Source organism: Rissa tridactyla, chromosome 1, assembly GCF_028500815.1.
Source record: "Rissa tridactyla isolate bRisTri1 chromosome 1, bRisTri1.patW.cur.20221130, whole genome shotgun sequence".
NCBI classification, from domain to species: Eukaryota; Metazoa; Chordata; class Aves; order Charadriiformes; family Laridae; genus Rissa; species Rissa tridactyla.
In genome coordinates this window covers 66,012,219-66,035,114 of record NC_071466.1, presented here as the reverse complement: position 1 = coordinate 66,035,114, position 22,896 = coordinate 66,012,219, and the positions used below count along the sequence as shown (strand labels likewise).

The window sequence follows — 22,896 nt, the reverse complement described above, 5'->3', positions numbered from 1 at the left end:
TGCTTTACCTGTCCATACTTTGCAGCTAAATGTAGGGGTGTCCAGTACTGATTATCTGCTACATTGAGATCAGCTCCATGATCCAGCATCAGAGATGCAACATTCTTGTATCCATTAGCGCAGGCCACGTGCAGCTGCAATATAAAAGTGTCTTGTTAGTTTAAAGAACTCAGAAAAACCCGTGACCTGCTACAGCATATCTTTGCTGTGCCACAGACCTAACAGGCTAAATCAAGATAATAACAAATACAAAATACACATGCAATAACAATGGACTAGGAAACCACCGCAGAATCTTTTTTAGCGTTTATAAACAAAACCCACCAAAAAAATAAGAATGTGAGCTTATTGACATCTATTTAAACAATGTAGCATCACTAGATATTTTTCATACAATTTCAAGCAGACATCCTTTCAAACACGTTCACAAACTTCACGAGCTCAGGTAGATTCATACATTTGAGCAGAGTGTGGCCTAAACCTAACTTTCTTCTATGGCAGTTGAAATATCCCAGATGTAAGCTGACACTAACTACTTTACTCCAAAATGAGTTCGTTAACACATAATGAAACCAAGGACATTGAGTTTGCAGCACAAAACCAGTCACAAAAAAACATACTTTTTCAATTTTGAAGCACGGCGATTTTATTTCCTATACTTGCATTGTTTGCCTAGATACTTAATTATTTGGAGTGGTATTTGTTTTAATAATTTTAGTTGATTGTCTGTATCAGTAAACTTCATTTCAGAGTCAAAGGAGAACAGAGAGACGGGGGAAAATGCGGTAACAGAATGAGAGAAACTCAGGTCAGCAGGAACCTCGGGAGGTCACATAGTGCAACTACCTGCTAAAGCAGGGACCACTTCAAAGGTCGCTGTGTTTGCTTGTCATTTTGAGTAGCAAATACACTATGCGTGCTAAGGCACTGAAAACTGTAGTGGCAAGAAGGGGAATGAGGAAACTCAAAAATATCTTTTTTAATGGCTGATTTGAGAAACTGGACGCTAACTTTTGCAATAAAATACTACTTCAGGCTATATATGTGTTCAGCATTTATATCAGCAATTAATTCCATTGTAAATGGTATTTATAGAATGAGACTGAAAAAAATATAATATAGATCTTATTTTATATTAAATTAATATAATATAAAATAAGCAGAAGAGCAATATAAAACCAATATAATATCAAACAGGACTTGTCAAAAGAGAAAGAGACGAGGTGATAATAGAAAAAGATAAAGTAGGGCAATACAAATTATTTGCTCTGGTAATAATCAAGTGAAAGAGGAAAATGCAATAAGTGACCCTACATAAGTGAAAAATTGTCACTTGGGGGTTTTGGTGGAAATTGTTTCTCAAGTCTGGTGAATAACTCTCCTGAGGCACTTACTTCATATGACCAGACTGATCCAGGTTACAGTTTAGGGGTGGGTTTTTTTGTTTGTTTTTTTTCCTCATGGTTTTCTGCTATGATTTCAAACATTCTCTACACTTCTGGGAGCAAAGGGGACAAAATTTGCATTTGGAAACTGGCACGAATATAATTGCTCATCCCTGGTCAGAGGAGGCGATTCTCATGATGGTCAGGAAGAACAAGGCTCAGGAAGAATGCAGAAATGGAGAACAGATTATGGGTGGTAACCTGTATCCCCAAATCATGTAGCCCAACTACATTATTTTTTTCCCTTGAAGCAATGTTAGCCAAAGAGACTATTTTTTTGAGGATTAAATGGATGGCTATGGCAATGAAAAGGTCTTGCAATAAACCTGTTACTTGAACTGTGTAGTTCCAAAGTCACTATAAGCATAGGAGACACCAAAAACAGAGTTCGGGATATTATTTGCCTTTATTTGCTACTTCTGGTTCAGCTGTACCTGCAGAGTATGCATAAAGTTTTCTCTATGAACATGCTCGATGCAGAGGGATGAAACACACAGCTCATCAAAAATCTTCCCCTGGAAAGGGGGCAGAATGCCCCTGCCCTGTACAGAACACCAATTCTGTACATTATAAATGTTCTCATTTCAAATGGACAAAAATCGCAAAATTTTCCCATAATTTGACATAACTTCATTCTTTCTGTTTTAACAGAAGAAATTACGTTTTCTGTTCAGACATCAATTTGACAAGTGCTATTTTAAAGTAGTTTAAAAGCTCACGAGACAAAGGAAATATTTTATGACTGAAATCTTTCAAAGAAAAATTACTACAGGAGAATTTAGCAGAAAAACTAATTTTGCCACGTATCATTCTGTGTCTGCATTGCATGTGCACATATGCATGTGTTATGAACCTATGAGAATGTGTGCATTTATATATTTATGGCATCATTTTTTTTACATGATTCATCTTAAACTACACATGGACTTAGATATATTCATTCTATCAAGAGAAAACAAATCTCATTTCCTACTTACAACTGAGATATTTGTTGTTTTCTCTGTACAGATAGATGTAGAGCAACACAAAACTTTTCCCAGCACCCTTTGATACACATACAGCTTTCACAGACTGGCTGACTCCACACCCATGAATAGAGACAGAGCGGTTTTAAGAAATTCCGGATTTCCCACCAGTTTGTCAGACAAAAGTTTCACATAATAGAAATCTCAGACAAAAGCAAAATGATCCACTCTGTAGCTACTTGTTGCAAGAATATGAAAGAAGTTCAAAAAATCAAAGTTAAACATAAAAACTATTCACGCAAAAAAAATGTCCCCTTTCTCAACATCCCACAAAGCAAACAACAAAAAACAAACCATCCAAAATGCTTTTCTCCTAGTATTTGCAGTACCGTTAAGCACATTTCAGACATGCATTTCAACTACTCCAGCTACCTACAGAAAAGGTTTTACACAGTGATAGTTAGCTAAGTTCGTAACTCAGTTTAACTCAGCCAATTCAGACTAACGTAGCAATAAGAATAAAGTACAATCGAAACAACTTTGCATTACACCGTGATATAGCAGCTTAGCTATGCATCAGAATGTATCAGAAAAATGGAAGTTAAATCAATGCTTTTATGAATTAAACTAAAGGTTGCGTCATTTCTTCCCACCCCTCCCCTGCTTCCCGCCTGTTTTTAACGACAGTTAACTGCCTTGGGGTGGCCACGCCAAAGGTAACAGCTTTCTGTATAGACAGAGCAAGTGGCTGGATTCAACAACCCCAGATATGAGGCTGCTTACTTTTTCAGTTACAGTTTAAACACCCCACAGGTATTAAAATACGGAATAAAATACTAATGATTCAGTGTATTAATTTATTAATTCAGTATCATGCAAAGTAATTCCGCATAAATGCTGAAATAATACTAATACTAATGATAATGATAATACTAATACAATAATACTAATACTAATAATACTAATAATGATGATGTTCAGTAAAACGTGCTTTTCTACTTATTTTAGTACAGTATTTGCTGGAAGCACAAAAGAATTTTAAAAAGTTATTCAGTATCTCAATGCTGCTGATGACCATTTACTGACTGGTAATTTTATATGCAAAGAGAACACTCCACAGACATGCTATCTAGGGAAAAATACATTAATTTTAAAATTATTTTATTACATTAATTTTAAAATCATTTGACAGCTGCAGAAGTAGCAACCCCCCAAAAAATAATAGGATAGAAGATCTATTGGCATAAAAAAGTATAATGAGACCCAGCAACTGCAAATAACTTGCAAATTTGGAAGACGGAGTATGTATCCACTGATATGGTGGATGCTTCATAAAACAGTGTTTTAGCCTGGCTCAGTCAGAAGATATAAGCCTAAAACAGGAATCACTGAGTGAAGTTTCAGGCCCTCTCTTACACAGAATGTCAGAGACCACAAGTATATGCTGCAGTTCTAAACTACGGTGCCAGGGTTTTTTCTTCTATCATTTTTTGTGTTGCATATTCAGTAGCTAAGAGTAAGAAAGTTGTCACTAAGGCACAGATGCTACACGAGCTTATTTTAAAATCTGTACTGTGCATGACATTGACATATATTTCTTTTTAAAAGGGCCAGATGAAAACCAAAATCTTGCATTATCTCATTTTGCCTCTTAGAGAATGGCCTTGCAAACATGCTCACCAGTACACAGTTGAAGTACATGGATATTGACCGGGTGATGGTTACATATTCCCACTCACCAGGGTAACTCCTTCATCATTCTTTTGATTCACGCTTCCTCCACTTGATATGAGCTGTCGGACATCTGTAAGCATTGTCATAGCTCTCTGTATCTTCATTTGGCGCAATGAATTCAGCTCGACACCTGGAAAAAATAAAAGGCTAAAACCTTCTGCTATTTCATTCATCAATAAAGAACATATATATGATTTTGTGTTCTGGGTTGTAAAAGCTTAACCAATATTTAGTTAGACTTCAGTGTATATTTACAGAACATGTTTACTTCCTTATATTTACCAGCAAGTTTACTCATATCTTTATTTATCAGTGACTATGTGGATGATTTAATGTTAGTCAGTAACAAGAAATAAATGAGCCTGATCCCCCACTGACTGGCAGGAGCAGTTGTAGGTAAAGCAGCTGTAATATCATTAAGTCCGCTGGGATTGTGAAAATAGCTGTGTTAGGAAAAGAATTAAAACTCTTTAAGGAAGCCACTCAAGTCTTTGGATCTTATTTAATGAAAATTATTTTTGATTGCATTCTTTAAGCCCTGTGTATGCATCACAGTGCCCAGACCAGTCCCTCAAATTTGTCAGCTTAACTGCTTGAGAGATTGTGAAGTGAAGCAAATGACATTAAAACTCAACACTTTTTTATCTGCCTGGCTTATTTTTAACTGGGATTAGCTCTTCAGCTGAGCCTCGACCACTGCAAGGCCCCATAAATGAAGAGAAAATGTGGGATGGAGGCAGGAACAAATGGGAGGGGATGAAAGGAATGAAGGATGCCGGATTGCTTGTGTCAGCATTGCTACTGAAAGAAACAGTTGTCAAACTACGGCTTTAAAAGGAAGAGAAGCAAGGCAGTCTATAACCAAAAGAAAGCATGGCCTCCAGTCTGAAGAGGTTTAAAATTAGAAACAGAGAGTACAACAAAATTGCTAAGTAGCTGTGGCTTGATTGGAATATCTAACCAAAATTCAGGGCTTGATTCTTCTGCTTCTAGCTTCACGTGGTTACTTCCTCTCTGCCCTGGCCATGACATAACAAAAAACATATGAATAAATAATTTCTTGGTTTTCTTCTACATTTGCCAGTGAGCTGAAAAGTTACAAATAATAAATTAATTTAATTAATATGTATTTAACATAAATATTTTTGCTTGAACAATTAAGTTTATATTTTATCTTCAACAATTCTTGTAGTTTTTTACGTTACTAAAACAACTGCAACATGTTTCAGAGTAAGAGCATATTTTAAGTCTCTCAGTTTTTATCTGCCCTTGAACTCGTCTAAATGGGTGTACCATACGTAGTTCAGCAAAGAATCCCATTCATTTTCTTTCTCTAACATGCTATTCTACAAACTGCTATATGTTCTGAATTTTATTTGCGTGCAGCATTTCAAAGAGTTTCAGCTCTGAGGTGAAACATTCAGAGTGTGAACACTGTCTTGCTGGCCACATTTATTTATTCTTATATTTTCATGCCTGTCACCAAAATGATACTAAATGACACTAAATGTAAAACACAAATATAAACTTAAGCTGGAGAAAATGAGATGGTTTTTATATATGGACTAAAACCTGTAATCTTTCATATAAATGCAATTCAGACAAACATATACGTGTGTGTGTGTATATATATATATACACGATATTGACATCTTAAATTAGATAACCACTCAAAAGCAGAATGTACTAACATACTATTGCCCGCCAGTTGCTAGATTGGAACACAATGTGGATTTCATACGATGTTCTGAGTATCTCCTAACAATCAATGTATTAATTTTGTCAGAATTGAAGTTTTTATGCCTGCATTACATTTTATACTAATGACTTAAAACTACCTGATGACACTTACAGATTACTGATGACACATGGCATCAATTAAATCTCTTTTTTCTTTCTGTTTTTGCTTACTTCCTATTTTTGCACCAGCAAATCGACACTTAACATTCGTGTGCCAGTGACAGAACTCTCTCAAATGTGTAATTTTAAATTTCCAAAACACTATGTGATGTGAAGGGCTATATACACCCAAAATTAGTTATCATTTGCAGCACTGACTTCCATTTTAAACACATTACATAGACAGACTGAGCAGCTGAAACAAAACTTGACTGGTCATGATAAAGCTCTTTCTAATGTTGTCAGGTAACAAAGACTAAAGAAAGACTACATTTATCATTTTATACCTGATGAAGAAGGCCATTTTTACGTATTGCTGCCAGAATTTATGTCAATTTTTTTTCTTCCTCTCAATGTCTCCAGTAAACAATTAGAGTAAGTTTTGTTTTTCAAGGAGAGAGGCAACAGGTGGAAATTCACATACTACCTCTTTTGTGTGTGAATAATACCCCAAACACTCAATAATGGAAACTAAGTTCATGATCCACGAATTAGAAATACCAGTTTCTGACTTTCCCCAGGAAGAAGGGGAAAAAAAAAAAAAGACTGAGAGTGAAACACAGTTATTATCAGGTTGTTTGGTTTGTCATGTTTCATGTAAATTACAGTAACGGCTACAAGTCGAGGGCAGAGGCCAGCTGAGTCCACTTAGCCTTTTCAAGCAATTTACTACTGACTTCGCTCAGCATGGTCAGAGAATTAACTTATCAGTATATTCTTATACTGACAGTGAAATATTGATCCTTACACCTTGTAAATTGTGTTTTATAGAACCCTGGTGCATCCTGTATGGGGTCCCGAAAAACTTGGCTGTTGAAATATTAACTTTGCTCATGGTGAAGGAAGAATCAAGAATAGAGCTCAGCTGCATCAGTTGCTACATATGTTCTATCACAAATATAATTATACCCATCAGCTCAGAGAAAATGCATAAACAACGCTACTTAGCAACAAAAGGCACAGTCTACGCGAACCTCAAGATGGTTTTACTGATTTCAAACTAATAGTTGTATAAAGGAATGATACACATTTCACTAAACAAATAGCAGTAAACAGCCTGGCAAGTGAGCTATCACAGTGACATGTTCCATAGGTTTAATTTTTCAACAGTCCAAAGGAGTTTTGAAAATGCTACAGAAACAACAGAGATTCCCTTCCTCCGCCTTCATAGGAAATAGAATGTAAAAATGAAAAAATAATCTAAATTACAATCTTAGAATTGCGGAGTTTTGAATTCAAAGAACTAGGGAACTGTTAGGCTTCAGAGTGAAGGCTTCTCCAGTGGGTAGCTGAGAAGCAGCTTTACCAAGCGTGCACGTTTATCATCCTCTGAGGCTCAGACAAGAGGTCAGTAACTGCCTTCCCTTAATCAAGTTTGTAATTCTGGAGAGTCCGTTCTCCCTCCCCAGGGAGTGATACTTTTCATGAGTTTAGATGGAACAATAAAATGTTACTCCTACAGTAAGTAACTCTTGCTGCCTGAATCAAAGAATGACCTTCACGTTGCTTTTCAAAGGGAAAATGTGGTTTAGATATTCAGCTGAAATGGGACGACAGCCAGTATGAATAAATAGGGGAAGAAAACCAAATTAGCATGTACTATGGGAACGGATTCACATTTTAAAAAATGGAAAGTCAAAAAGAGAGGCATAGGATGGAAAATATGCTCCAAATACCCTGCAAAATCAGAATGAGAGCTATACGCTCACAAATTCTGCAGGAGATGGGATGGAGAAGGAACAGTTAAAACAGTAGTGACCCTGCAGGGCACAACATTTGGTGATGAGTATCAGTGCTGATGACAGGCAGGAGCATAACCTAAAAGCTACAAAATGTATTACTTCTCCCTGTTTAAGAAAAACACCTGACAAGGCCATTTCATGTGCTTTGGCTGTCTCACCCTCTCTGGCAGATGGTTATAGAACTGACAACCCAAAGGAATGTAAAAACCTCAGATAAAAACTTTCAAAAAGTTGCAGTGGTAAAAAAATACATGGCAAACAGAACTGAGAATTGGTATAAAAAATATTTTCCTTGGAAATGTCCGGTGCTAAGAAGTCTCTCCACCTGCAAGGGGAACACTCATTCCAGTGACCAGTACAAAGTGAAACACTCAAGCACTCTTCGGGTTAACACCCATTACACGCACCCAGCAGGCTCTCATCCTCCAATGGGCTTAACAGTCTTTAGGAGAGGTCAGTATCATCTTGTCTTGCAAACACAAATGTACGTTAAAAACTTGCAGTAACTTTGAGAAGTCAGTCTCTCCTCTTGTTTAAGTCCTCTCTCACCTTGTCTGTATCTGCCCTACCTGCACAGAGCTGTAAAGACAGCAAGGCTCTTTTCACCCCAAGTGTGATGAGCCTGTCTGTACTCTTCTGCAATTCTAGGACAGCATGGTTTAGAATTTCTGTTTTTCTCCTGTACAGCGCAGGATAGGATAGACATGTTCACAAACAATCAATGAGAAAAAAATAATAATTCATAGTACCACCCTTGAAATATTCATTTTCATTCATGAAAATATTCAGGTGTAGCTGTTACTTTATCGAGCTTTATTTGCTTAAAGTTTTAGGAGGAGTTTTCTGGCAGCTTACTAGAGAGCTTTGTAAAGAGTATTCTTTTTGTTAAATTACATTGTTCAGTAGCTCTTGTGCATATTGCTTGGCATTATGTGCATCTGATTTTCAAAGGTCAGCACATGAATAGATACATTATAACAACATTTATTAGGTGAGAAGGGAAGCCATTATTTTCAGTATCTGCAAAAGAATGTATACTTGCAAAACTACTGAGGCCTATAGCTCTAATTCACTGCAGAAGTACCTACTGACTGTTGTTGTTGGGTTTTACCTCTTTGCCTTTAAAGCTATTATCATATATGCTTAGTCTGAAAATGCTATCAGAAATTAAATTCCCATCTCCTTCTCATGTAGACATCAGAGTGACAATTCTCCCACTCTAGTGAAACATGCCTTTTTTTCCTCTCTCTTCTATAATAAGGATGTTGATGACCCTTCCAGTCATAGCTAGTTAAATGAACTCTCTCTGTTTTTAACTTGTATGAAAACAAAAATAATCTTTGTGATTTATTTTAAGAGACTGCCACAATCGCAAGGCTTAATACTAAAGCATTCATCTGTGGATATGTCTTGCATGTTTTTTTTTTTTTTTTGTAATATTAATACTAGAACACAGAAGCAAAACAAGTGTATCATTGGTAACTTGTGATAAGTATCATGTCTGAAATGAGCTCACCACATACGGTACTTCTATACTCAGAATTTCTCTGCAAGTTCTTAATACGTTATGGTTGGATGTTTTTGTGAGAGAGCAGTAAAAGCAGGCTACTCAACACGTGCCAGGGAGCCAGGAGCTGAGGGTGAACACAGGACACACAGGCAGTGTCCTTGCTGACCTGGGCACAGCCCCACAGTACCCAAACAAGAGAATCGAGCAGGTCTAGTGATGGGAACCAGGGCCAACCAACAGTCCTGTGATTGCCAGAAGCAACAAATCCGGGCAAACCAGGTGAAGCCAGGATGTCAAGTAAGTGGTTTAGGGTCAGGATCAGCAGGTTCATGGCTGGGCAGAGGCATACCTCAAGCAAGGACCAAGGGCAAGGACCTGAGCTCAGGAGACACGTTTGTGTCTCCTGAGCCAAAGGATGGGTGTAAGATCATGACAAGGCTTCTGCCAGCTCTGCCTCACAATTTAGCTCTTTTCTCAGCCAATTGCTCCCAGGTCACACAGCAGTACCATGTCAGAGCTGGCTTTGAGCATGGGCAGCCAAGCCCCTGGGAGTAGGGGGGACAAGTTGCAGGGCCTGTGGGTTCACTCCAGGTGCTTAGAATTATTTTTTTTTTCTAACTTGCTAAAGGTTATAGTTTTAGGAATTCTATAAAAAATTATAATTTGTTTATGGTGGTAACAGAATTAGATTATTCATTGGTAAGTTGTTTGAAAGGATACTAAAAAGCCACTCCCAGTTTCTGATGTTCTTCACAATCTTTTTTCAAATCTTTGCAAAGCCTATTAGTCTAGGAGATGCCTGTTTTCTTTCTAGCATCAGTTACAAAGTAGATCATAAACTACTGGCTATAACTTAAAATGTTAATTCAAGTGCCAAAAGTCTGCACAGTGAGTTTAAAAGTTTTCCCTTTGATAGAAACATATGGGTAACAAAACGTTTCCATATGATGGACTTCTTCCTTTAATTCACTTTTAAACATCCACACATTTGCATGCTGGGAACACAAATATTAAGAGAAGTCTAAGACTTCAAAGACAATTCCCCAAGAGTTAGGAAATATAAAAATTAAGGTAGCTTATTCAAGCTTATATTAGAAAACACAAAGACTAAAGGAAGTCAGATGAGCATTCTCAACTACATTTCAATGAGTCACGTTTTCTGTGTGTTTCATTTTTAGGACTTGAAGGGACCTACTGAAATATGTCATTTGGTCCTCTCTTCTTATTGGCGACACCATCACCTAACCCCTATCATCAATTAATCAAGTTCTTTGCAGAAAATAGACATATTTTTTGTGTGTGATAACCTTACGGGTAGGCGGTTCTCAATCAGCAAGAATCAGAGTGAAAAATCAAACAGCATGAGGCTGTTTGGTTTTCGTTGCCTGTTTTTCTGTCAACCTACTTCATCAATATTATCAACAGAAAATTCGTAAGCAGAAATCAAGATCATGCTGCATATGGTTCTAAAACAGAAAATATATCAGGGGATCTAGCTTCAGTTTAAGTTCACTGATCTTTGGTGCTAACAATCCGTATGTTTGTTGACATTTTAGTTAGTTCTTATTGTAGTATGTTAGCAATAATTCCTTAATGTCTATGAAAAACCTTTCATAGTTTTAAATATGAAAGTCTAGAGTCATATTTTTCTGAAATGATATTGATCTATACCAATTGCTTTTCTTAAATGCACTGAAGAAACAATATATGGGTTGTTTTTTTCCCCTTGTTGGATTACTAGATCTTTTTAAGGGTTTCTGTAGCACAAGCTTAATGTTAGAACACTTTGGTACACATATTCTGAACACTTTTTTTAACTAATAACAATCAAAACTGAAGAAAAATATGCATAACTGGGATTTTCATTTTGATCTTATTCTCTGAAAAAGTGCCAGAGTGTTGAGAAACACTTGAGCAGATATATTGTCCAGGTGTTGGCAACTCTGGGGCTGTTGGGGTGGTTTCTGTGGGAAGAGGCCAGGGGCTGACCCGTGTGGACCACAGACGCTTCCAGGCAGCTCCAGCAGACCCACCACAAGACACAGATGATCCTGTCAGCCAAGTGTGTCACCTCTGTGAAAATGTATTTAAGGAAGGGCAGAAAACAGTGGACAGAAAGACAAAGAGGGAACAAAAAGAGGAAAAAAAAGCTGAGGGAACACCCAGGTCAGTGAACGAGGAAAGGGAGGAGGTGCTCCAGGTGTTGGAGCAGAGATTCCCTGCAGCCCATGGAAGAACCATGGTGAAGCAGATGGACATTCCTGAATGAACTGCATCCCTGTGAGAAATCCATGCTGAAGCAGAGGGAAATGTGAAGATAAAGAAGTGGCAGAAAGAAGCTGCTATGTAGTAACTGTAGCTCCCCCACCCCCTTGCACCGCTTGCAGGGGTAGAGGAGTCCGGAGTGAAGGAGTAAAGACAAGCCTGGGAAAGGTGGAGGAAAGCTGTTGTTTTGAAGTTTGCCTGTTTCTCACTACCCGAATCTATTCCAATTGGCAATTTTCCCCGAGTTGAGCCTGTTTTGCCTGTGACAATCCCCCTGTCTTTGACACATGAGCTTCCTCATCCTATTTTTTCCCTCTGTCCTGCTCAGGAGGGGGAGTGAGTGAGCAGTTGGGTGGGAGCTTGGCTTTTAGCCAAGACTAACCCACCACACTAGATTTTATGATTTCAAATTACTTTAAATTTTAAACCAAAATAATTTCGGGGGTATATCTTCCTATCACATTCTAGATTACTGTATAGTGTCAGTCTTACAGTAATTTTTTCCTTAATCCTTTGCCCTCTACTTTTCTGAATCAGCTTTTCTGCACATGTTATTTCCCTTATGTTGTTAACTGTTGGCTTCAGGGAAATTCTCCTTATTGTAGTAATTTATGAGTTGACTGTTTCTGGATAATGTTAAACACTGTCTTCAGTGTAGGATTCTGTACTAACCCATAGCTTCTATTTTTTTGATTCTACCTATGCTGCAAGGCAGAAAAAGAAATTTATTCCTTCTACTTTGCAGCTGGAGAGTAAGGCTTAATCCATTTGGTAGTAAGAAGTTAAGAAACCATGGTTTATTTTTGTGAAATCTGCACTATATTTTAACTAATTTAAACCATAAAAAACACCTAAATGGATAGTACTTGCACATTATATTGGCTCTATATACAGTTTTCAGAGACACCTGAATATGATCCCCTTAATATTCAGAGAACGAAACAGATCCATTATTCCCACAGCTTGAAATATTACAGAAATTTTGATTAAGTATATGAAATCTCTATTACCACCAAAGGTCAATAACCTTTAACCAGCTATTTTAAATTCATTTAGCCCACAGAAAGTGAATTGTTAAAAACAAAAAGAATACTTTGTAGAAGAGCAATTACCGTGTTGGTTTTTTTCTGTACATGTGTGATAGTAGAAGAAGAATCATCTATATTTTCAGGTAGATATGTTACTTAAGTATAGACAAGAAAGATATTATTTTGCTTTCAGATATGTAGGATACTTAGACAGATCTTAAAAAAAAAAAAAAAGTAATAGTAAATATCCAGATACTGTTTTCTCTGATTAAACAAGGCTGATGTTCTTGGAATGCAGTTATCCTACTGAAAGCTGAAGCCTAAGATCTTGGAAGACAAAAGGGAACACCTCTTTTTTGGAAAGAAATTACACAATAAACGTGTCACCTCCCGTCACTTGTCGAATAGGGAACCAAGAAATATCAATCGCTTATTTGTAGTTTATATCTGAGTCATCCAATCCACTATGCAACTAAATACAAAGAAAGGAAGTAAACAAAAATGTTGCATTCTTCAAAGCATTAAATATTTAAAATAGCCTAAAAGAAAAGGAGGAAACATAAGGATTATACACCATAATCAGAGTTTCACTGACTCAATTCTACAGTAGAACATTCTGCCCCTAAAAGGAGAACACGCTATCAGTCATTTAAAGTTTGATATTTTTAAAATGCATTAATACCAAAAAAGCTTTGCCTTAAAACATAAAGCTGATATTAATCTAAATAAAGGTTATGGAAGGTGCCAGGTGGACTTTCATGATGATTCCAGTAATCAAACAAGTTCAGTATTAAACAGGACAAATAGTGAAAAAAAACCCTCCTTTTTACACTTCCTAATATTTTAATTTCACCTCTGGAGGGTGATGCTTCCTGGAGGTAAAATGAAAGGACAAGAGGCTACACTGTAAGTTGCAACAAAGAAAATTTAACCAGAATTAAGAAAAAAAAAAATATGAAGATGGCTCAGCACTGGAATGGGAGCCCAGAGGGATCACAGAATCTCCAACAAAACACAGCCCTGCGTAACCTGGGCTGCTCTCAGTTGGCCTTGCCTTGGCAGGACATTGCTGCAGATAGTCTCCCCATCTTATTTTTCGAAGCCCTTAAACATCATGACTTTCTTTTCATAGCAAAACAAGATCAGTAACACGCAAAAACAATGATATCTTGGCGCAGAACAAATTTCACCAGTGTTCTCCTACTGGCTGATCAAATGAGTGACCCTTCTGCTCTCTAGTGACAGTATTTCCTAGAACACCACTAATGGTAATAGCAATTTAGACACCAAAGGTAGTGTATAGGAACCTACATATAGACCTGTAAATTTAAATATCATAACCTTAAACTGAATCCCATTCTATGTAGCAGATTTCGGTGGCTCAGCTAGCCATTCTGGGCTCCCTTCATAGTGCTTGGAAAGAAGCATGCAGTTGAAACTGTAATTGGGACAACCCATTGCACATACGAAGCACTCTCTTGTTCTTAGGAGCGTTTGCTGTTAAGTGACTACCAGACACTTGATTGTTACAATTTTACAATTGTTGTAACTTTTTTTAACTTGTAACCCATTGTTACAAGAAGAATAGTAATAGATCAAGCAAAGTTGACGGACTTTTTGATGTTCATCACCCAAAGGCCAGGATTTCATGCAGTACTGCAATTAAGGGGTAGGAATGATCTACCCTAACAGTCTAAAACTGAGACTGATAAACCACCACCTGTCAACTTAAGTTCTTATTAGTCAGGAGAAAGAAACAGTCCTGCAAGTCATTTCTCCTCACCTAGCCAGGCTAGGAAGAGCTGGAATGATACATACATTTCCTATTTCTCTCTATTGACCAAAAGAAAAGGTCTGGATGATTAGCTCAGGCTTAGCTATCTAAAGTTAGTAGAGGTAGATCTCATCTTCATAATGTTTAGGTTTTTTCTTTGGAAACTTCCCACATTCACAGAATCATTGTTTAGTGAGGAACGGTGCCTTTCCTATCTACTGGAAAAGAGGTAACACTGATAACATTAGACTCATAAAAATCCACCCTTCCATAGAAGCTCCTTCAATGTAGACACCTTGCGAGAAACTAGCAAATCTTTTTTTTCTTCTTTCCACCCCCCTGCCCCCAAATCTATTGCATTTTGCAACCAAACAAAAAGAGAGACAAACCAAGGAAAGAGGAAGCATTTTCTGATAGGTCTGCATTAATAATTGCAAGTATGCAGACTACATCTTGTTGTTAGCTACATGCTTGTTGTATGCTACATTTTAAATACCACATCAGTCAAAGTATTTGGAGCATTTAGACTCCAAATATCTGCATTTTGCAAGGCAATCAAGCTTTTAGAAGATAATACCTGTCTTGTCATTCGAAAAATCCAAAACCAGAGTTCATGAGCTGTGAAGACATTGTCAGGCACCAAGGAAGCAAAATCATGAAATACACCTGTGTAATATACTAGATGTGCTATGGATTAACAGTACAGGATCTGACACTGAGTGTGATTTCCTTGCCAGCCTAAGTTAACTCTTCTTATAAGTGTTCCTTAACAGAATATAACTTAACTTAGTTTATGATAAAACAGATTTCTTATATGGACGCAATGTTGAAATTACACTTTTTTACATTAGTGCTCATTATTTCTACTTAATACATTTTCATCAGTATTATGATGAGCTACATATAATGTTAAGGCAATCTATTACAGTGAAAAGCAATGCGATAAATCTCACTTCAGAACCTTTACCTAAGTTTGGAATTGGTGAATAACAATCCTTTTTTTTCAATACTAGTCCTGTCATCTATAACATATTAAGCGTACTTCATAATAGAAATCTAGCTACAGTATTTTCTCAATACGAAACAAAACCAATACTAATATTTTTGAATAAGTGATAAAGTTTCATATACATTTCCATTCAGATGATTTGCAGAGACTTATTTATTTAACAGTCTGCTACTGGAAAAAATATACTCTGAGGCTATACATAACTCACATGTGAAATGAAACAAAATGTGAAGCCTGCTCCTCACTCTGTTAAATTAGTTTTAAAAGCTTCTGCATTACTGCAGTTTTTCTGCTTTGAATTCATACCGTAGCATCTCCATATGACTGGGCAAAAGCAGATCTGACAATGTTCACCGCCACTAACCTTTGTCAGTTGTTCCAATTTAAACGCACTGAAAACTTTTGTGACTCCAAATCATCTTCCTCCCCTCCATTTCCAAACCAATATAGTTCCAGTGGCTCTAATGCTGACTTACATCAAATCAATCCTTTTTATTTTTATGTCATGTTCAATAAAAACAGTCCAGAAGCTGAAGAGCTGACTTACCGTTTTCTTCCAAGTACATCAGAAGGATGCTGCTAGATTCAGTCCCTTCTATGGCATAATCAAGTGCAATGTTTCCATTAACATCTTGCAGCAGCACATTTGCTCCAGCCTACAGACAAGAATTAAAAACATTTCAGGATTTTGTAGTGAAATCTCAAAACACTACTGCTGTCCTCATACATTCCCATTTAAAAACATTTCAAAGCTGGGCTTCTTAGATAGCAGGCTGATTATAACCTGAAACAAAACAAAACAAATGAAAACACACAAAAAGGCAAAAACAAATTAAAGGACTCCTGAATGTCAAAAAGGGCTGGCTTTGCTTTGGACAGCTGACATTGTTGCCACCCTGGCTCTCCAGCCTGCCCTTACTGCACAGATGTCTGAGCTGCTCATCAGTGAGTTTTGGAACCACCACCATTTGCAGCACAGCATTTTAAACTAAGCTGTCACCAATTACAGTCTGCCTTAAAATGCTACAGAGTAAACAGCAGTGGCTCAAAAGCTGACTGACAAGCAGCACAGACACTCATGCAGTAGGGATGGGTAGACAGCTGGTAGGGGTAACCTTGTCAGCTGGCCCAACCTCTTATGGCCTCATCCATCAATCCAACCTCAAAGAGATACATCCCTTGCTAAATAAAATTGCCATTTGTCACCAACTGGAGACAACGAAAGTGAGCTCGATGCTTTCAGCTGTAGTCCCTAAAGGAGCCAACCTGAATTTCTGTAAGTTTCATTCAAAATGCAATATAAAGGACAGACAACTAAAAGGAGCCATTAGGTGTGGATGGCGGGGTTGGGAATAGATTCATGAGAAGCTTGAAAACAAATCATCAGCACAATAAGAAAACTTGCATTTTCTATATTAAATATTCTTAGCGTAAGAAATACTTTTTTCCTTTTTCTTTGTAAAGAAGAAAATATTGAAAAAAATTGAAAATATTATAAATGCCTGGTGGACATAAAAGTTTACATTACAGTGAAATATCACGTATCTTCTTTAAAAGGCCATAACACAAATTCATTTCAAGTGTTCTCTCTGTGGCTTTTAACTGCAAGGAATTATGAAATAAGAATTATCTCTGGCAAATTTAATTACTTTTCTTACCAGCTCGTATGATAAAAATTTAGGTGATAAAAATGAGGGGTACCAAGGACAGCTATTCTTAAAACCACAGCAGCAGGGGTCAACTGTAATAAGGAATTATTAATAGAAAGTACAACTGCTTCTTTCAGGAGCTTACTCACTAAATACCGTATCAAAAAAAAATCATAATGGGCTCAGCTCCTGGCTCAGAGTGAAATATAACATGAAAACCTAGCAAATCCCTGTGGGCTTCATGTCTTCGGACTTGAGGTGTTGAACCTGGACTGCTAGTCTGAGGCAATCTCCTGGGTTCCCACCATAGTGATGAGGGGACAGACAGGCATCAAAGAATGACTCACCTCAGCTCTCTCAAACACCTCAGATATCCTCCTAGACCATACCCTATACAGCAAAATAACCTATCCTGCTACAAAGTATACACTACTTTCTTTTAGTGCCTGTCTTGCTACACTGACTGTAAGGGGAACCTGGACAACAAATTTAGATTAGATGCATAGATTTTAAATTGGTAAACAAGATTAGATGAGAGGAGTTGACTCTCATGCTCCGTGAAATGGAATAGAAAGAGACTGATACGAAAAGAGACTTACAAGGTATAAAATGCTATATTCATTATAGTGCTATGAAAATAAATTTCTGCTTGCCTGTCCTGCCAAACAAAATTAAAAAGATGATCAAAAGTCAAATAAAGGATGGATTTGAAGACGATAATATCTTTGCAGGATGGTTAAACAACTATTTATTGCACTTGTTCCACTACTAGGAAGCATGATTTTTGTTTGCTTTGCTTTCTACTCACTGACCCATGAGTTTGCTGGTGATGGTGGAATGAAGGAAGTAACACATTTTCATATCTAGTTGACTTGCATACAATGAAAAAGCACAAAGTCTTGAAAGTACCTGTCCTTCCCTGCATGTAAATAATCTCCAGGCAATGTCAGAAGAAGGTCAGGAGGATAATAATAAAACAAACCTATATACATTTTCTTCCTTGTTGAGTTAAGAAACAGAAACAAAAAGACCTTTGACGTCTTAAATTCAGGAAGAGCATGATAATTAACCTAGCCAGCAGCACACGTCATTCCTTCTCTAAGACGTAATGTCACTGAAAGAAGGATGTAGCATGGAATTACTCAGCTCCAAGTAATATTGTGTATGGTTGGACTCGATGATCTCAAAGGTCCTTTCCAACCATGAAGATTCTATGATTCTATGATTTATTGGGTAGTTCTATATTAATTAATTTCTTGAGAAATATTCACAATGAGTTGCTCCCAAGCAGATGGTCAAGTTTGGTGAAAGTTGCGTCAGCAGAGGCAGGAGAAGCTCTCAGAATTCAGGTAAAGAAGCAATTCTGCACAATGGTGCACACTCAAAAGTAGTATCTTGCTTCAAAAATAAATATTTTGTGGTTTTTAATAATGAGTATTTTTAATGTGGTGTATCATCCCCGCTTCCCAGTTTTGTATCATCTGTGAACTTAATAAGAGTGTGCTCTGTCTCACTGTCCAGGCCATTAATGAAGACCTTGAACAGGACTGGACCCACTATTAACCTGTGGCGTACACCACTAGTGAATTGCCTCCAGCTGCTTTGTGCTGCTGATCACAACCCCCTGGGCCTGGACACTCAGCCAGTTTTAAATCCACCTCACTGCCTACTTACCTAACCCATACTTTGTCTATGAGGATGCCATGGGAGACAGTAGAGGTAAATAACATGCACTGCTCACCCCTCACCCACCAACTAACCCCCTCATTGGAGAAGGCTGTTTGACTCATCTGACCTCAGCAAATCTAATTTTAAGAATTGTACCAAATGTTTTAAGAATAGCCACAAACACTGTCATTTGTAGTCTGTTGCTGGCTATTAAACAAGTTTCACGTCGGGGATCTTTAATTTACTGGCCAAGCAACAAACTTTTAATTACTGATTCTGCTACCAAGAAATAGAAACAGGCAATCAAACAAACACTTAGAGAACTACACTTGGCCTCCTCTCCAGACACCGCTCCTCCCCTTCCTGTATCCAATCCCCTTGCCTCCTGCATGCTACACCTGCAGAGGGCAGTGCAGGAGATTGAGGTCAGCACATTGTTGTTCCTTGTTTGGTGGCTTCTTATTTCTTCCTCCATTGCTTTGTCATGGGCTCCTTCACTGGCCACAGCTCTGCCAGAGACGTAACTGCCCCCAAGTCCTCTGCTCGGCCCCTGCAGTTCTTTCGCTCCAGCCCTGCTCGCAGCCCCCTAATGCTGGCATCATGCGGATTATGCCCAGTACCAAACTCCAGTGTGCTTTAGAAAGAAAGCCATTGTAGGTATAGAAAGCTGTATTTCCCTTCCTTAGAATACTACACAATATCCTGCCAAAAAGATGTCTGACAGGTTGTCAGTATGATGCAAACTGTACACACCAATATTTTGAAGTGCTCATAGTATGGACATTTCTTCCTGTTTACTCTGATTACACATTTGCCTGCGATACATTGGAAATTACTCACTGTTAAATGTTTCACAGATTTTTTAGTTGCTCAGGATTTCTTTTATTCCCAGGCACCTCTCAGCTAATTACGTCAAGTCCTGAAAGCTGATTTGAAATCTTATTTTCTAATTATAATTCAGAGTTTCCATTTAGATATTTGTATAAACAAAGACAAGATGGCAACCCCACAGGTGGCAGAAGACATGGCAGAAGCTCACACCGGTAACTGGTAGGGGTCAGAACAGAATAAATGAGAGAGAGGGGCAAACTAAGCATCAGAAAAGCATCAGTCTCAAGCAAAAGTACAGACAGAGCATGATAAAGATGTGGAACATGTTGCACACCACATATATTGTACCTTTAGTTCAAATTCAGACAGCCAAAATTGTACTAAAGAACTTGAGTGCTATTGCTACATGTATGGCCTCATAGCCCAGACAATAAGAAACCCAGATATGATTTAGAGATGCAGATGGAATTCAGATTATCTGAACATAGTCCTGCTTTGTTCTTAGGTTTCTTGAAGAAAATATGAGGAATACTGTCCCCAGGCTGCTGATACTAGAGTTTCCAAATTTATATGCATACCTGTTTATATTCAAAATGCAATTCCAGATTATATTCCATTTCATTTCAAATGTTGTATCTACCCACTTGAATTCTGCATGCAGTGGTCAGTGTACATGAAAAGTTACTGGCTTACCTATTCTCAACGCATCCTCATTCTCAAGTCATTTCTTAATAAAAAGATAAGTGTATTGCAAAACTTTATCCAATATATCCCATATATACAAAAAAATATTTTTGAGAAAAATATATGTCTACAATGATAAATTGCTTCTATTTTAGAAAGGCTGCAGAAGGAACATCTCTAAATATATTATTAAAAAAGGTTCCCAAAGACACCTAGTTCAATATACAGAATGCAAAATGCAACTGAAGTGCTTGTGCTGCTATGCAGAACATATATATGTAGAGAGAGCATATGAGAGTGAAGCCTGGTGATCAATAATAACTGACTAGACAGTGCCAGATTTGCATACTGTCCCCATATGACCAGATATCAGAGCCTCCTGCCAAAAAGAAAATACCTTTGGCTAGTGAAAGGAGATAAGATTTCCCTTCTGGTTCCACAAATGATGATTCAAAAGACTTCAATTTATCTTAGGATCCTTTTACTATGCATTTTTATATCCTGGTTTTATTTGTGTCTATTTACTTCTTTGTAGAATCTCTGATACGTTTTCATTTTAGATAAACTGAGTAGAATAGCTTAATTCCACAAAACTGATGACCCTAAAGATTAGGTACTGAGCTCAGGAGCTCAGTATATAGCATGAGGCAGGTTGGATGTGAACAGTTTCACAGTAAATCTATGTGCATACCCCCACTTTTGCCAACATGAAGTAGTTTGAAATGACTTCCCATTCAATGGAAGAGAAATGAACAACTTCAGATTCACTGTAGAGTATACGATACAATGTACACGCCCACTATAAATTATTCCATGATCACATCTTTGCATACCTAAATTTCTAGCTAATTTAGGATAGTACAGGGAAGAACACCACTTTGCACACCAGGATGTAGTAGAAGCTGAGCTGTTCTTTCCTAAATAATGTTCCAGAAGGTGGGGAAAGAACCAAATAGCTTCTGAAGTCCAAGCACTATTGGTAATTTTGATTTGCAAGAACTTAACAAAAAATAGTAACTTCTTCACATAATCTCATGTGAATGGACTGTGAGCACAGCCAGAGTCCTCTACAGGGCTCTGTCCCTGTACAAGCTACCCCTTGTCACTTGGCCCAAGCACAAAAGTATAAATGCAGTCACCAACTCTTAAGACTGTGTTGCTTTAGCTACAACCCAGTGGATCAATGTCCAAACTCCCACTGTAAAATAAGAGTTGAGCTTAGTCCACATTCTACATTTGGAAAGCCTAATTAGTGATACTGTTAACTCACAAGCAAACAATTTATTTTCAATTTTCTCCATCAATCTCTCTTTTTAAGAATTAATTGAAATCTAAAAATCAATCTAACATGCATAGGGCATACCTTTTATTAAATATTTTATTTTTTAAAAAGTCTTAAAACTTCCTTCTGTGCAACAGATGTAGGTTTATCAGTGCTATTTACCAGCTGGCTAATAATCCTTGCTCCTCTTTCTTATTCCTAGTTTTTCTTATACATCTTATCTCATGAATACCAAATGAGAAACATATCTACCTACCATTACTTTAAAAGGAACACAGGAATATCCATTCTGAGGAATGTGTCCCCCTTTACAGATTAAAAATGATTTTTTTTCATTCTGTCTCTTTGAATTCCACAATATTTTGCATATCAGCAGCCTAATTTCATCAGGATAGGTGAAAATCACATTCTCCCAACATTTTACGGACATAATTAAAGGCAGTTTTGTGAGAAGAAGGGCTGTGGGTTTAGACTTTCTCCAGCCATCTCCAACCATCTCCTACATTCAGGGGCAGAGTTCTAACCACTAGGTTATAAATCCAGAAACATAATACCATCACAACTGTTTGGACTGCAATGTAATCTGATTTAGTCATTCTTAGAGAAGAACTAATTTACTGAGGTTCCCCAAGGACTTAGGAAAGATTTAGGCATGTCTCTGCCTAGGTACCATCTCTTGCTTAGCTTCCCAGCTAGGATGCTACACCTTATGCATCCAGGGAACTGTGTGCTCACAAGGGTTAGCTGGTTGAACTGCTTCTTGAACCAGAGTCAACATCCATCCTTTTTAGGTGGAAGCCAGACAGACTCCAGAAAGTCGGTGAATGATCCATTGAAATTCAAGCTTAAAGTCCTGCATTCTGTTGCACGCCTTAAATTATTCTTTCAAAATTGTATTCCATTCAGTTTATTTATATATTTGGAATAACAAAGTAATTTAGCTTTATTTGTATAGTAGAAAGTCCCAGGTGCGTTATAAAATATTTTTCAACACAGAAAGCATGACCCAGCCACTGCCTCTTTTACCTAGGATTACCACCATTGGCTTCATGAGGCTTTATGAAGGCAATCAGAAATAAAATACAGCCTGAGGAATATGTGTGGCTATAAAAAAGGAACAAAAAAGAAAAAAAGACAGAGGTGAAAACATGTCTTTGAAAACAAAAACATTGTTAATGTATCTGTTGCTATGAAAAAAAAGAAGTTTTCTCCTAGTAACAGGCTTCTGCACAGTCGTTACTATGGTTCAAGTGCTCCACAGTATGCTAGCCTTGTGCAATTTGTGCAGTCACCTGTCTACCTCCCAAAAAACCCTGACTTTTTAATATCTTTTTATATTCTTATTTATATTAGTAATCTATTTATTCCACTCCACATACTCCGTATATATAAAAATGTATATATTTATATG

General features: G+C 37.4%; 1 protein-coding gene across 2 annotated transcripts in view; it reads right to left on the bottom strand.

The window, feature by feature from the left end:
• MYO16 (myosin XVI) overlaps positions 1–22,896 on the bottom strand; it is a 327,046-nt gene that overhangs the window by 222,919 nt on the left and 81,231 nt on the right. For both annotated transcript variants that reach the window (XM_054193468.1, XM_054193479.1), the window contains exons 5-7: positions 15,919–16,027; positions 4,150–4,274; positions 9–134 (exon numbers count right to left, since the gene is read on the bottom strand). In XM_054193468.1, coding sequence (XP_054049443.1) covers positions 9–134; positions 4,150–4,274; positions 15,919–16,027 — 360 coding nt within the window. The remainder of the gene's footprint in view (positions 1–8; positions 135–4,149; positions 4,275–15,918; positions 16,028–22,896) is intronic.